The sequence below is a fragment of the Schistocerca americana genome, chromosome 4 (assembly GCF_021461395.2).
Source record: "Schistocerca americana isolate TAMUIC-IGC-003095 chromosome 4, iqSchAmer2.1, whole genome shotgun sequence".
NCBI classification, from domain to species: Eukaryota; Metazoa; Arthropoda; class Insecta; order Orthoptera; family Acrididae; genus Schistocerca; species Schistocerca americana.
In genome coordinates this window covers 274,299,440-274,316,584 of record NC_060122.1, presented here as the reverse complement: position 1 = coordinate 274,316,584, position 17,145 = coordinate 274,299,440, and the positions used below count along the sequence as shown (strand labels likewise).

General features: G+C 44.8%; 1 protein-coding gene across 1 annotated transcript in view; it reads right to left on the bottom strand.

Moving 5' to 3' along the window:
* The window catches only part of LOC124613027 (putative deoxyribonuclease TATDN1), a 30,462-nt gene extending 14,992 nt beyond the window's left edge, over nucleotides 1-15,470 (bottom strand). Inside the window, exons 1-2 of the mRNA XM_047141589.1 lie at nucleotides 15,169-15,470; nucleotides 14,866-15,045 (exon numbers count right to left, since the gene is read on the bottom strand). Of these exons, the coding sequence (XP_046997545.1) occupies nucleotides 14,866-15,045; nucleotides 15,169-15,250 (262 nt within the window). The 5' untranslated portion in view covers nucleotides 15,251-15,470. The remainder of the gene's footprint in view (nucleotides 1-14,865; nucleotides 15,046-15,168) is intronic.
* Nucleotides 15,471-17,145: the final 1,675 nt, after the last annotated feature.

Below are 17,145 nucleotides of genomic sequence, written 5' to 3'. Positions count from 1 at the left end.
AAACCACATGCCATTCCTGGTGAACCTTCAAATCACCGAGTGGTGAAGTCTGGGTTAAAGACAGACTGATAAAATCTATGGTCTGACCGGGACTTGATTCCACTTCTTCTGGTTTCCAGTGTGTGTGTGTGTGTGTGTGTGTGTGTGTGTGTGTGTGTGTGTGTGTGTGAAAAGAGGGGGAAAGAGACCAAACTACGAGGTCATCAGTCCCTTGTACCGAATAAAACAACGCCACAAGCGTGAGAATAAAATAGACGAGACTGACAACTCTAAACAGAATGAAATGGAAAATCACAAGAACAATGAAGGGCAACAAACATGTAAATGGACAAAAGGGGACAAGAAAACCACTGAAACACAAGAAACGGCCGAAGATATTAAAACAACAAAGCAGATTACCATGGTTGGTTAACCATGAGAATAAAAAAGGAGAAGCCAGCCACTCTGCAACACATTAAAACCTCCACCCTAGAAGCACTAGGGTAGAGGACACAGAGGGACAAAGGACATGCACTAAAACTTAGATCAAATGATAAAACCCACCCTGACGAATAAAACGTAAAACTAAATCAGCCGATGAGGTGTTGTCAGATAAACGAGTCCGGTAAACCAAGATTTCATCACTGGGCAGTCAAAGTGGGACAGTGCACCAGAATATGGGTCACTGTCAACCGGGCACCGCACCGACACTCAGGCAGGTCTTCACGGCGCAGGAGGTAACCGTGGGTCACCCAAGCATGGCCAATGCAGAGCCAGGAGAGGACAACTGATTCCCTGTGAGAGGCCTGCATGGAAGTCTTCCACACATTCATAGTCTTCTTAATGAGACGCAGTTTGCTGTGTGTACTGTTATGCCATTCCGTCTTCCAAAGCCGAAAAACCCTCTAGCGTAAATCAGAAAGCAGATCAGGTTCAGAGATGCTCATCTTCTGAAGCGGTCTCCACGTAGCCTGTCAGCAAGTTTGTTGTCTGGGATGCCGACATGTCCTGGGGTCCACACAAACACCACTGAATGACAGGACCAGTCCAGGGCATATATGGACTCCTGGATGGACGCTACCAAAGGATGGCAAGGGTAGCACAGGTTGATAGCTTGTAGGCTGCTCAAGGAGTCAGTACACGGAAGAAGCGATTCCCGGGGGCATGAACGGATATACTGAAGTGCATGAAAGATGGCCACCAGTTCTGCTGTGAATACACTGCAGCCATCGGGCAAGGAATGCTGTTCAAAATGACATCTGTGGACATAGGTGAAGCCAACATGACCATCAGCCATCGAGCCGTTGGTGTAAACCACTTCAGACCCCCAGAACATGTCAAGAATAGAGAGGAAGTGACAGTGGAGATCGGCAGGAGTAACTGAGTCCTTAGGGTCATGCCAAAGGTCCACACAAATCTGTGGCCTAGGTGTACACCATGGAGGTGTATGCGGACGGACCTGGATGGGACGTGGTAAAGGGAAGGAATCCAGTTCAGACAGAAGGGATCGCACGCGAAGCGCAATCGTTAGTCCAGACCTGGGCCACCGATGTGGGAGGTGATCTGTCGCAGGTGGAAAAAGGAGATGGTGACTTGGATGCTCAGGAGAACTACAAATGTGTGCAACATAACTGACGAGCAGTTGTGCACGTCAGATCTGCAATGGAAGGACTCCAGCCTTCACCATGACAATCATCACCAGACTTGTTCAAAAAGCTCCCGTCGCTAGGTGAAAACCACAGTGGTGCACTGGATCGTGTACACACAACACTGAGGGAGCCACTGAATTATAAGCCAGACTCTCATGGTCAAGGCGGGACTGACCAAGGGCTTTGTAGAGCTGCAACAGAGTAGAGCGATCTGCGCCTCAGCTGGTGTTGCTCAGGCAGCGGAGGGCATTGAGGTGCTGCCAGTACTTCCACTTAAGCTAACGAAGGTGAGGCATCCAAGTCAATCAGACATTGAAAACCAGTCCTAAGAATTGATATGTCTCCACTACAGTGAGTGGATCATCACGAAGGTAAAGTTCTGCTTTCGGAGGAACAGTATGATGTTGACAGAAGTGCATGACACGCGACTTAGTGGCCGAAAACTGGAAGCCATAATGAGTGAGAGCCCATGACTGCAGCCTGTGGATGGCTCCCTGTAGGCGCTGCTCAGCAACACCAGTACTGGTGGAGCAGTGCGAAATCCAGAAGTTGTCTGCGTACAGAGGGGGTGAGACAGACAACCCTATAGCTGCTGCTAGACCATTAATGGCCACTAAAAATAGTGATACACTCAGTACAGAGCCCTGAGGGACCACATTCTCCTGGATATTGGGGGGGGGGGGGGGGGGACTATGGGAGACACCAACTTGGACACGGAAAGTATGGAGTGACAGGAAATTCTGGATAAAATTCGAGAGCAAGCCTTGGCGTCTGGAAAAGGCTGTTCGGATGGCAGACTCTGGAGACACAAGATTATCAGTGGTAGAGTGCTCCTAGCGGAAGCTGCCCTGACATGGAGCCAGTAGGCCACATGACTCCAGGACCCAATCCAACCGCTGACACACCACATGTTCCAGCAGCTTACAAACAACGTTGGTGAGGCTAATGGTCCGATAGTTATCCACATCAAGTGGGTTTTTACCAGGTTTGAGCACCGGAATGATGGTGCTCTCACGCCATTGTGATGGAAAGACGCCACAGCACTAGATCCGGTTGAAGATGATGAGGAGATGGCGCTTTTAGTCAGATGAGAAATGTTTAATCATCTGACTGTGGACCCGATCCGGGCCAGGAGCTGTGTCGGGGCAATGTGCAAATGTGCTGAGGTGCTCCCACTCCGTAAATGGGGCATTATAGGGTTCACTGTGGCGTGTAGTGAATGAGAGGACTTTCCTTTCCGTCTGCCGTTTGAGGGTGCAAAAGGCTGGGGGGTATTTCTCTGACATAGAAGCTTGAGCATAGCGTTCAGTAAAGTGCTCGGAAATCGTATTTGCGTCGGTACATAGCACGCCATCGATGGTAATGATACATGGCACCCAATGATCGGCACGTACCTCTCCCAGCAATCCTGTTCCTTGTTCTTGCGGGTCATCTTTTTCGATTTCTCGCACTGTTCCTTGGGTTTCCCTGGCTGGGCGAACTTCACTGAATCAGTCTCCAAGACTGAGGATGAGCGTGAAACCCTATGGCCAGCTGATTTTGGGGTCTTTAGCCACTGACGGGTGTCATCTTTCCCACTAGCAGAAACCTGGGAAGGGAGTGGCCGAAGGGACCCCTTCCTAGCAAGAGGAGCCAAAAAAGCCTTACGCTTCTCGGCTCAGAAGTGGGGATTGAAATCCCCAGTGGTTGGGGGAGGGGGGAGGAGGTGTTGCTCCCGAAGTACGTGGGCAAGTGTAGTCTCCTGGTTCTGAGAGGCAGCAAGAATTTGAGGAACTGATGGGGCGACAATTGTTCTCGTAGCGGCGGCATATGGGGAGGTCATAGCCAGAGAATGTAGGTGCTCAAATTTACTCTTAGCCTCAGTGTAGGTCAGTCGGTCCAGGGTCTTATATTCAGGACTTTCTTCTCTTTCTGTAAAATCCTGCAGTCTGGCGAGTGAGTTGAATGATGCTCTCCGCAGTTGACACAGATGGGAGGCAGGGCACAGTATTGGGATGCAATGGACGTCCACAGTCTTGACAGATGGTGCTGGAAGTACAGTGGGAAGACATATGGCCGAACTTCCAGCATCGGTGAAGGGATATACGGCTTGACGTCACAGCGGTCGACTATCACCTTGACCTTCTCAGGCAATGTGTCACCCTTGAAGGCCAAGATGAAGGCACTGGTTATCCCTCAGACCCCGATGGACACACCGGACGAAATGAAAATATCTCCGCCCTAAATTGGTGTGCAGCTCGTCGTCAGACTGCAAAAGAAGGTCACTGTGGAATATAATACCCTGGACCATGTTTAAGCTCTTATGAGGTGTGATGGTAACAGAAACATCCCCCAACTTGCCACAAGCGAGTAATGCCCATGACTGAGCAAAGGATGCTGTTTTTATCAAGACTGACCCAGAGCGCAGTTCAAAATCCACAGGCTACCACAGCAGGTGGAGGCCACAATCCATACTGGGGCCTGAGGCTGTAGGCAGCAAGAGGACGGCAGAGGGTGCAGAGGATGTGGCAACGGCGAGGCATACACTTCAGGATAAAGATGTCAGTGGCGTGGTGGATCGCTTTTGTGATGCGGGCTACCAACTGCTGGATGCTGTTGCGGCATTCAAACACCGTCATTTGGTTGAACAGCATTCAGCTGGCTCTGCTGATCATCCATCATGGCTGTGTTCTTTCAGGGACGGCTCCATCCAGTAGACGTGTTCAGAGTGGGAACTGATCACCAGAATGAAGGTCATCAATGACTTCCCACTGATCAGAGTCCTCAAGGGCTGGAGAGCAGAATGAGCAGTTGATGGATGAGGACGACTCAGTAGTAGTAGTAGTAGTAGTAGTAGTAGTAGTAGTACAGAAATGAGTGGGAGTCCCTGTGTTGAGGATGCACAGCTCCTGAGGTGTTGAGGTGTCGTGGTGCTCTCCAAACTCTGACCCTGAGGGCAAGTAGGGGTTGAGGCCCACAATACATAATGGACATTGAAGTCTCCCAGTAAGAGAAATGGTCGGGGGAGTTGTAGGAGTGGTGCACATTATTGACAAATCCAGCAATTCCTCCCTTAGCTCTTTCCCCAGTCAGGTCATCATTGCAATGGATGGTACAGCCTCATAGTACAGGGGCATCAGATGATTTAAAATGCACTTCCTGCCAAAACCAAGCACAGGGGCATTCTTGTGTTAGGTATTTAAGTTCCTCCACATGTGTCCTGAACCCATTAATGTTCCACTGTAGTATGGAAACCATTTATCACGGTGGTTGCACTTTCACCCTGTCTTTCTGTCAGGGAGGACTGCCCACAATGGGTGCAGGCTCACTCTTTGGGTGAGATGAGTGCCCCCCAGACTGACCCAAGGTCCATAGGTTCGAAGACGAATCATGAATGACGTCAGATAGAAGGATGTTGACACTGCCAGACTGTTTACTTCCCATCCCAGTCAGTGATCGATGATTTGCCTTTGATTTTTTAGCTTTGGGAGGCTTTGGAGTCAAAACTGCAGCAGAGGTAGCAGCAATGGACTAGACCAAGCCATGGGAGGGGCAGGTAGCCCTGCAACGTCGGCAACCATGGCCCTTTCTGAAGAGATTTTTTAAAAGATGAAGGAAATGAGGTAGCGTGTGTGTTTGTGTGTGTGTGTTTTGGGGACCAGGGGGGAGGGGAGGAGAGGGGGGGGGGGCAGCATGGCCTTATACATCTTTTTGGCCTCACCACACAGGAACAGGATGTGCTTCGTTGTTCTGCAGTCTCTATTCTAGACAGCATGATCCCCAGAGCAGTTCAGCAGTTCACACACTTCAGAGGAGACAAACAACCGACTGCTTTGTGGACAGCTTTTCCACATTTGTCACAAATAGCTTCTCCCTTACATCCTAAGGTGGTGGGCCCAAAGCACTGGCATTTAAAACTGCATATTGAGTTGGAGACATAGGGCCACATGCTGAAGCAATGGATACCCCCTTCACGTGCTCTGGGAATGTCGTGCTACTGAACTTGGTAGAAGATTCCCTTCTTTTGCTAAACTACAAAAAGCACTTTCTGACATACAGCATGGATTCTGTTACAAAAAATGGAAGTACCCACAAGAAATTTAGAATCTGGAGGACTTGTCACATGAGATCTCTTACATTGCATGTTGATACCTACCAGCAGCCACCCATACCACTGAAAGGTGAAGGAGGAGATTTCAAGTTTCTATCTTGGTCCCTCGAGCAGCTAGGGAAATAAGGGTCCACTTGTCAGAACCCCACTTGCCTGAGTAATCTTATACAACCTAGATGCAGCAGCTTCCCCAGAAGTTGCCCACTAATGACTGTTCTACCTCAACAGCATTGCATCTCACTGGCACACAGCAAACCTTGAGACGTGTGGTTTTTATACATGTATATATCTTATAATCCAGGTGGTCAAGTAAGATCTTCATTCCCTATGAGACACAATGTTCCACTGCCATGCTGAAGCATGCCCAGAGTTTACAGTGACTGAGGACTGACAGTGCTTACCAGTCCCCAGCCTTGTAACCCCCGTGTCACAAAGCCCGTACCTAGCAAATGAATGCTGAGCCCCGAAGGGCTACAAATTTTATATCAGATGTGTTGAAGCAGTGGTGTCACCTGCTTCATATCTGAAAACTTTGCACTAGCCGTTTCCATCCACAATTGAATGGGTGTGCAGAGTTTCTAAAACGTTCTTTACGTAAATAATCAGCATGACAATTGAGAGACATATCTTCAATATGTCATCTCCACAAGTAATTGTGAAGTACACATAGGTACAGCTCTTTCACAATATGGGGTGGTATAGTGTAGGAACATGCCATCTCCTTTCAAGGTTCTGAAACCTAAATTAGGTGCTAATGATGAATTGGTGAACAAGTGTGCAATGGTTAAGAGAGGTTAGGCAAAAGGTTGTCAGAAATGGCTGTGGCAATGTACTGGGAAACTGTCGCTATACTGAGGTGGCCGGCAGGGTTTAGTGACAAACCCTTATATACTATTGAACACAACACAGAAGTTTTTAACTAAGTATCATGGTGCATACCAAGTGATAGAGGTGAAATCACTGATACACGTGAAGGTGCAGCTTCCAACGGAGATATTATTATTCATGTCAGCCAAGTCAAAACCATTCAGTGGAGTGGCAAACACTTTGCCACAGATTCCATCACTGCAGGTGATAGAGAATATGAGACCAAAGAAGCCAGTAGTTAAGAATGATTAGAATACATGCAGAATGCCATATGATCTAAGACTGCATGATAGGTAAACAGTATTTAGTTTCTTTTATCTCAATATGCATTTTTGTCTTGTTTCTGAACCACTGGGGTTCATACTACTGTGTTTTGGCAGTTTGTTTCTTGTTTTGTGCTGATTAGGTTAGGAGTTGATATTATTATATTTTTTATAGCGTTCTTCTTATGCATCTGCATTTTTTAATAAGGGAGGGAAAGTGATGAGAAGTTATTCATATCAACCAAGTCAATTCTTTCAGTGGAGGGGTACACGCTCTGCCACAGATTCCATCACTGCAGGTGACAGACAATACAAGAGCAAAGGAGTCCGTAGTTAAGAATGATCAGGATACATGCAGCTCAGTTGGTGTGCCAGCAGGGGCAGCTAGAAATAATTTGGCAATCGAGCTGATGCTACACCTCTTCCAGAGGGAAGAAGTGGTGGATTACAGAACCAGCCTGTTGAATCTAAAGTAGTGTTCTCAAGGCAAGAGGATATATTGTTAACAAATCATCGATCAGCGTTTATACCAACTTTCAATGTCTGGAAGGTATCTTTTTGGAACTGTAGGAAGAGGTACAGAAAAATGAGAATTCTAGCAGAAGTTCACCAATAATACTGCAGATTACAGCTCTTATAGTAAACAGAGGGAGTAGGTGACTGACCTGATACTGATAGCACTAGTTTGGAAAAAGAGAAGATGGGTAAATGCATGTGTGAAACTGTTGGAAACAGTGTTTGTGACAGCAGACAACGGCGATATTCATAATTTGAACAACACGGTGGGGCAGGTGCAAATGGTAGCGCACGCTACTAAGTACAAGGTAGACTTTCGGCCTACTAAACTGGTCAACATTGAGCAGAATGCACTGAATAATGTGAGGATAGTATGAGAGTTGGCAACAGAGTTGATGCAATATACAAAAGGCACAAAGTAGAATGTAAATAGTGATCTAGAAAGGTACAGAACCAATAGAACACACAGGATGGGTGAGTAGCTGTAGCCAGATTACCATGGGTTTTGGTGGAAAGTATAAATGATGCAAGGTTAGAAGCAACTACATTGCAGGGAGCTCTATTCCATGCCACAGACAGGCAATTGAGCTCCACACTATTGCCACTGCAGTAGTTTCTACCTGACTGCGGAGAGCCCAAAAGTTATTGCACATAACAGAACCAACTGAAGTCAGTTTGACACCGTTTTATCACAGGTCAGTAATCGAAGACATTATGGAAGGCAAAAGGTTGCATGTGTTGGTAAATTTTCCAGCTGCAGGCTTGAATGCAGGGCGGTTTGGACTAACACACAGGCATATGAGATGCAGCTGTTCCTGTGGAAATCTGAAGCAACAGAGTATCCAAGTACTAACCCCTATCCACATTTTCGGAGAATGTGTGCACACTGGATTTATTTGGTATTCGCTCCACAGGTTGTAACTCTGAATTGTTATGAGAAGGGGAGCCGGAGGGTTCGATTAAGATGAGAATAAGTAACAGTGGCATTCCCACAAATGGTACAGTTTGTGACACAGCCAGAAACATCTTCCACTTCCAGCCACAGCCTTTGCTGTTTGGCCACAGAAGAGACTGAAGATGCTGCCAGTTCAGAATTTTAGATTTTTGGAGGAGGAGGAGATTAGTGTTTAATGTCCCGTCAACAATGCGGTCGTTAGCTACAGAGCACAACCTCGGATTAGAGAAGGACAGAGAAGGAAATCAGCCATGCCCTTTATAAGGAACCATTCCGGCATTTGCCTGAAGCAATTTAGGGAAATCACATGAAACCTAAATCAGAATGGCTGGATGCAGGTTTCAACCTTCATCCTCTCAAATGCGAGTCCAGTGTGCTAAACACTGCATCACCTCATTTGGTTTAACTTTTTGAATGATAGCATCACAGAAGAGGCATATTTCTGTCAGAACAGGTGTTGCAACACATTCAGCAGTACTAAGAGAAGCTGCATAACTACATTGTGAATATAAGCATTTCAGCTACCAGTACTGCAGCAACTCTGCTCAACATTTGTGTCATTTGTATTTTTTGCAAAACAAAAGACTGAATGATACCCAGAATTACCTGTCAATCAGTTACCAGTTGCCTAGTTTACTCATGTCACAGGGAGTAATAACACTGAGTAATTAAGTCAAATCATAGATCTACGCAAATAAAGGATAAAGAGTTGTCTGGGGAAAGGGGTAATAGATTAAGGAAATACATGTGAGGGTTTATGCTTTGTGGAATTAGATGTAATTAGAGGGAAAAGATACCCACTGATGAGCGAATTAATGATGAAGATGTGAACACGTATTTTAGTTAGTAAGAGGTAGGATGAGTGTGCACAAATTCAGATCGAATTTTATAAAGGATGGGGGAATGTCGCACAGCAAAATAGTATTAGAGTGAAGAATAAAATCTCTGAGCTGACTGGAATGATGTCAGGCATAGCACAGCTGCCCAGCATGCAATGGTTGTGTAACAAATATTAATACCTGGGAGCACTCGAACACAGACAAGCAAGAAGCACACTGCCACAGACTGTGCACAACTGTCAGGAACACATGATTCAGCACTGTCACATCATCGCATAGAAGGCATAATGATATTCTATTAATGGGGCAGCATGGAGTAACTGCACCTAAGGACTATGCGAGAACACCTTTCAGGCTGTGAACCATACATAAAAGAATGCTCTGAAACTAAACATTAGTCCAGGAGAGAATGTTGACAGGTTCCAAAAACTGAAGCATATCTGGTCACCTGTATGAGGGAATCACATCATTTACCACAATATAAGCCTCTTCTTCCTCCCACTCAGTATCAGTCTGGTCATTCTATCTGCATCACTGAAATTGGCTAGAGACCATGTTTCTTAGTTCCAGGACGACGTGTTGAGATACAATGCAGTGTTGCCAGCCACAGCCAATTTGAAGCCTACTTCTGCAAGTCTGCAGCCATCGGGATGTGGGTTGACCTTCGACTCTGCAAGATAATATTCCTGCCAGTCACAGTGGTGACTGACTGAAGATGAGAGCCCGGCAGATCTAAGGACGAAGAACTAATCTATCCAACAGCATGCCAGCTGTTCGACTTGGGAGCAGTACAACTGATGCCATCACTCCTTGGCAGTGCATGTACCGCCTTACTGGCTGTACTCTAGGATCACCCCTAGGGATTTCCTCTGTGTCACTGTTGGAACTACTGCCTACTCACCATCACCACAGTGATCATGAGGCATATGCAGATTTCTGGGGGCAAACCTAAGCACAATTACACTCAACAAGAGCACTGAATCTTCGAAAGACGTCCACAGTCACGCTATGTTGCGGGGATATGTCAATCTCCATTCTGCCCTGGATGAGGCTGTTTAACTGACTGTCGGCAACGTCAGGGACTATGACCATAGATACCAAGATGGGCACTGATATGCCTCTCAGTGCATTCCTGCAATCTGCATTTGGCAGCCATGGAACTGCCTCTACACATACAGTGTCTGATTAATGTTATAGAGAATCAAAATTCTAGAAGCCCCCCATTCTTCAGCAATTAACTGAGCTACAGTTGCTTCTTTGCACAAATTATTATTTATCTCTTGAAACAAAAAGAGTGCTGAATAGCAACCACTACTTAAAAGGAACACTGATTTACTATCCAGTTCTATGGACTGAGAGTTATATAATGACAAAAAGACTGGCAGAAGACAGAACAACGGAGAGCTAATATTATGTTAATATCTGCCTAATGGTCAGACACCACAATAAGATTAATAACTGAGCTAACCAGCACTTCGAAATTCCTTTCATGCAACATTACTTACTCCTCAAAAATGAAAGATCAAACATTAGCAACATATTCAAGACAAACATGCAAATGCAGTTACCAGAAGTGATAAAAGAAATGACCAATGGACGAAAAATATCTAATCAACAATTTGTAGATGGTGCCTTCTTCAGTCCTGATCGCAAAGCAGAATGGACACAATCAAGATTCGATTAACAACCAAACTGTCACCATTCAACTTAACATAGATCTCTGGCTATGACACAGATCAGTCTGTCGTCACTTCAAAGATATCACATTTACATCTGATGGTTTCACCAACCCATAACCAAACAAACATTCTAACCTAACCTAGATGTCAGACTATATTACAGATCAGTTTGCCACTCCAACTCCATTACATTCCAAAAACTAATACAGACATAAAGGTAATATTGTCTGTGTTCTCTATTCTTTCTGTTAATGCCAGATGCCACACCATTAATTTATATGACAAAGAAAACATCTGGTATTGGTAAGTTCAGCTGAGCCCATACCATGTCAATGTTTATTTCTAAAGCATAACAATAACAGAAAGGCAACCACTTAACTTTAGAGGAGTGGTGTGCAGCATACAGAAACACATAACAGGCAATGGTTAACACTAGCTTTTGAGCTCTTATTCTTTTCTAGTACACACACACACACACACACACACACACACACACACACACACACACACACACACAAAACGAAACATTTGCAATTGCAGTAGCAGCAAAACTGATTATTGAATATCAACTATCAAAAGTAGTTACCTGGGTAGATTGAGGCAGGGAGGTGGTAGGGAAGGATGCATGAGGCAAGGGAGGGAGGGGGGTGGTGACAGAATGGTGTGAGGAATGTCAATTGCTAGACGACTCAGTGGCTGCACAAGAAGAAGAAAGGAGTTCAGAATGTAGAACATAACTGATTTGCATGGGGAAGAAGCAGTTGGGACACAAGAGAGAAAAGGTAAGGTCTGGCAGGTCTAGTGCAGCAGGGGATACAACCCGTCGGCTTTGGACAATGACGTCACAAGTCGCCAGATAGCAGTTTACCATTTTCGCTTTTGCTGTTATGTTTCAGTTTTGCTACTGATTGCTTAATAAAGTGGATCTGTTTATTCTATCTCGTGAGATTTTTTTTTAAAAGCCAAAAAACACTTATCAGCCACTGAAGGGAGCTACAACACTAAGAAGAATCGCTTCTCGACTGGCGACTTGTGACGTCAATGTCCAAAGCCGACGGGTTGTATCCCCTGCTACACTAGTCCCGTCTGGCAGTGTGGAACACATTAGCAGAGGTTTAGGTTAGGGGAACTGGGAGAGCGCAGAATATGCTAGAATATGCTGTTATGCTGTAGAGACAATTGCTGCCGTAACTGCCATCATGCAACTCTCCAGTTCATCAAGCAGTTTGGATTGAACAAGGTCATGGTGATTTCCGACTCATTGTGCGTACCATCAGTGCTCTACACCTCAGCAATACAGCGGGATAACATTGCTTATCTTAAGAATGTAAAACACAAGGCGACTGAGCTGCAACGGTATGGATCTTGAGTGAACTTTCTTTGGACTCCATACCACCAACAAAATGAGAACATGGACACCTTGCAGTGCACGACAGACTCTTATTGACAGAATGGGTCCAGTCACAATACTGATCTTAATGTCGGAGCATATAATTCATGGACAGAGGAAGAAGACACAAAATAGAGAGAGACTGCCATCACTGTAATGTGGATCTTACTCTGCTCAGACCAAAGTTTATGTATTGGACATGTGGTTAATAATAGCTAATATCAACGATAAGGATCCATTCACATAATGTAAACTTCACAAATTAACTCCAAAGGATTGGCGTTTGATACTATCAAACCTCTTTGTGCTATTCAACAACAGAAGGTGAGTTAAATCACATATTCTTTTGGTGTGAGTGGTAATGCTATCAGATAAATGCTATCAACCATTAATTAGTTTCCAGAAAGGGGTGCACTAAACCTAGCACAATTTCTCACAAAATAAAACACAAAATTACTGAAAAACATCAACCAATTTGGAGCAGAACCGACAACTTTTCAGGCATGTATTAACATATACCTACTTTGTCTCCAGCAGCCTATACTATGAGCAGACCAATGAAGTGGCCATGGAGAGCCCTGTCTCTCTGGTGATAGCCAACCTATTCATGAAGAGTTTCAAAGACGTAGCCCTGGAAACCGCCGAACTGAAGCCTGTATGATTCTTCCAAAATGTGAACAACACATTTGTAATATGACCACATGGAAAGGATCAACAACAAATATTCCTACAACATCTAAATTCCATCTGTGATAGCATACAGTTTACTATGTGCATCGAGAAAGATTGACAACTACCCTTTGTTGTTGTTGGGTTGTTGGGATGTTTAAGGGGGACTAAACTACCCTTTCTCAATGATTTTGTGCACCACAGGTCAGATGGCTTGCCAGGTCACAGTGTGTATCACAAGGCCACTCACACTGACCTGTACCTATACGCTTCCAGCTGTCACCATGCAGCTCAGCTAAATGAAATGCTCAACACATTGGTACACAGAGCACATATAATCTCGGATGAGCAGAAGCTATCAACAGAACTCAAACATCTGGAGACTGTGTTCCACAAGAATGGATACAGCAACCACCAAACCCTAAGAGCCTTCTCACAACTTAAGTGCAGTAGGGACCAAGGTGAAGAACAAACCAAAGAAAAGAGAAAAATGGCCTGACATTTCTACCTTTTGCAAGCAACATGTCATCCAAAACAGGCAGACTATTGATGCAACACAAGATCAACAGTCTTCCAACCACCACATAAGAAGTGTGCAGTACTAGGAACAGTGAAAGATGATATCGGTCTCAAGAAAGTGGGTATATACAAAATTCCATGCAGCTGTGGCAAATCCTACATTGGCCAAACAATTTGTACGTTGGGAGATCGATGCAAATAACATGAATGCTACACCTGCCTAGGTCAACCAAGCCAATCTGCCCTAGCAGAAGATTGCATAAACATTGGACACACAGCTAATTATGATGAGACAAAAGTACTAGCCACCACAAATAACAACCTAGGACTGCATTATCAAAGAGCCCATAAAAATTTGTGTAAACAGACAACCTAGTCAACAGGGGCACTGGTTACCAACTCAGTAAGACCTGGAAGCAATACTAAGCACTATCCAGGAGCAATGGTGCAGTGGACATGAGATCATTCCGTCATGGCTGCCAAAGAGATAGTGTGTCGCCACCTTCCCTCCCTCCCCCCCCCCCAATTATTTGATACAGCCTCCCCTTCCCCCACCACCGGACAGGCCGCACACCATCGGCACATGGAGCCACAAGGGGTAAATACTAGCGGCGGAGAGTGGACAGACTTTTATATCAGCACCATCTGATGATGATGGAACGGTTATTCATCAAAACGTTGTGGGCATTTGACAATCGTATCTGGCTGGACTCCCGAGAACATTTATGCCAGGAAGGCTCAGATCACATATCAATCAATCATGTTACCTCTTTGTAATACATATAATATATACCTACTGCATACACTGAACCTAACATAGTCTACTCGAGATTTGTGTATATTATTTTACAACCTGGTAAATACATATTTATCATAGTTCTCAACACTGGATGGTGACAACGAAAACATTGTTAAATGAAGACACACAACAAATTCGAAACACAGTGGCAGTTGACGAAAGTTCAGTTTATAAAGATCATCAATCATAATAGCCAGACTGTACTGCCTCTTGCTGGGAACACCCTCGGAATTTTAAGGTGCCATGCTGCAAGCCTATTGGACTGCTACATCAAACATAATCATCTTGCATTAATAACATCGATGTCTAGCATTCTAAATCCAACGAACCACATTTATAGTCTGAAAGCTTTGGAGCTTATTTCACGCAGCAGCAACGGTTATGCATTACATGCCTTTGTCTCTATAGCACCATGTCGAAACTACTGCTCTCTTCACTTCAACATTAAAATTTCGTTATTCTTTCTTTTTTTTTACCTCGGCGTCGCATATGTTTGCTGAGTGTGGTTCATGGTGGGTATTATTATTTATACTATTTGTTTTCTAAGTCTAATACGACACACATTCTTCCAGACTAACTTTAACCACACAACTCAAATGACAAGGAAGGTGATGCGTGGGAATAGTACACAACAGACGTACATTAACTTACCATCAGAGTTCGCTAACTGAAGAGCCTCCTTGCTTTCACTCAAACTTCCTCCGGTAATGATTATTTTCTCCAAACCTATATTCCACGCACGCTCGAGAACACTGTTAAAATCATCGTCATGCTTTCGCTTTGAATGGTATATTCCTCTAAACATTGGGTCCGTGAGATTCGCACCAATATCTGATAAACATATCATAAAGTTAATACAATTATTGTAGATAATTAATACAAATACTCTAATCAATATATAGGAATGGAAAAGAAACAGTATCTTGAGTAAAAATCGTGTTTTTTAATACTGACCGATAAACTTTCTGCTGGTGCACATTGTGACAGTTGTTGACAACACCTTATTTACTGCCAACGCTATTCTAATGTTTCTCATCCCACACCTCAACTTTATGTTTAATGTTTACGTGCTTCTGCAACAAAGATAGTATACTTTCTATTTCCAAGGGGAATTGGTGTATGTCAAAGTAGTAAACTCCCGTATCTCTCGGGTGCATGTACATAAAGTCGAGTTTTCACGTAAAGCTAAAGTGATGGCGTTCGATTGACACCATCGAATTTATATGTGGAAGAACACTGCCCACTTAACTGAAAATTCGCCACTTGGGTCTGCTGTCGGGCATAAGTGGACTACACCAGCGTACGAAGGAGAGCGAGTACACTGGTTGGTTGATTGACTTATTTTTATTTGGCCCCGTTTGATTACATTATATACAGAATGTGTACTCGTAAAATAGGACAGGTCAAGTATAACCGAGGACTCGTGGCATTGCCTTACTTACACAACCGAAGTCTATGCTACATGACCACTGATGAACATCTGAGATGTAGCGCTCCTCAGTATCAATGTAATTAATTTTGACAAATACTGCTTCAGGAAAGCTATAACTGTATTCGCAAAAGGCTGAATCTTTACCATACAAAGACAGAAGTTTTTTAATAAAGAGAAACAAATATAAACAAAGAATAAACAACAACGTGTACTGTGCGCTCAATCTGATGATGAAGATTGCCACACAGCCCTCCTGCGGTAGAGCAGAGTTCTGGGAACGTAGGGATACTTGTATGCAATGCACCTGCCAGCTTTAGAATGTCTCAGAGGAATCTGCGGCTCCTCCACTAAGCCTGCCGGATTCATTGAGGGTAGCAGCCTCTCTACCTATGTCGTCTGTTCTTCCTGCCATTCCAGCGGTACAGGAGCCGTCTCTATCTGTCATTGCTGTCCTGCTTCTGCCTTAGGCAACAGTATGTGGTAACGTTTCCCTCAGTCTATGGAGACGGTTTGCTGCTTTCCATGAAACTCTATCTTCATCATGTTGCTGTCTCTTGTTAATACCACGTATAGCCCAGAATAAGGCGGTTGCAGGGGTGGTCGTATTGCATCTGTTCATAACCACGTATGGGAACAGTGCTCCTGGTCTTTGGACACAAAATGCGTGCCCTCTCGGTGTCGAGAACTTGGTGCTGGACGTAGTTTGGAAATGTATTCTCGTACTTGCTGCAGAACAAATGACGTGTCTCTCGCTGTTGCTTCGGATGGCGCAGCAAAAAATTCTAATGACAGGTGTAGGACTTCACCATAAACCAGCTCTGCTGTGGTAGCTCCTAAATCTGGTATGCAAGTGATCCATAATCCCAATACCACTGGTATGGCTGAAGTCCAGCTCTCAACATGGCACATAAAGTCAGCCTTCAAGGGCCTGTGCCAACACTCGAACATGCCATTACTTTCAGGGTGGTAGGCTGTCATGTGGTGATGCCAGAACCCACACAACTTTGCCAGCTCTAAAAATAGGGTGGATTCAGATTTTGTCACACGGAGGAGGCAACCAAAACGAGCAATCCAAGTTGCCATCTCTGCCGATATGACAACCAATGGCACTGCTTCTGCCCATTGGGTGAACTGGTCTACAGAAGTAAACAAATAAGGTACTCTTCCGAGGGCGGCAGCAGTCCTACGATGTCTAGGTGAACATGTGCGAACTGCTCCATAGATCGTTGAAACTCTCCTATTGGTTTGTGCACATGCCGTTCGACCGTGCATTTTTGGCGTGCCATGCACGTTTTCGCCCACCTACAGCAATATTTCTTAATTCTTGGCCACGCAAAATGGTTCCTTCAGCAGGTTTATAGCCTGTTTGAACTGGGGTGCGCCAGTCCGTGAATGCTATCGAAGGTCGTCTTCTGCAGCTTTCAGGAACAAAAGGTAGAGATTTATCTTACGATATGTCGCACCAAGTGCTAACTTTTGTCCCTGCCAGCCTCGTGCAC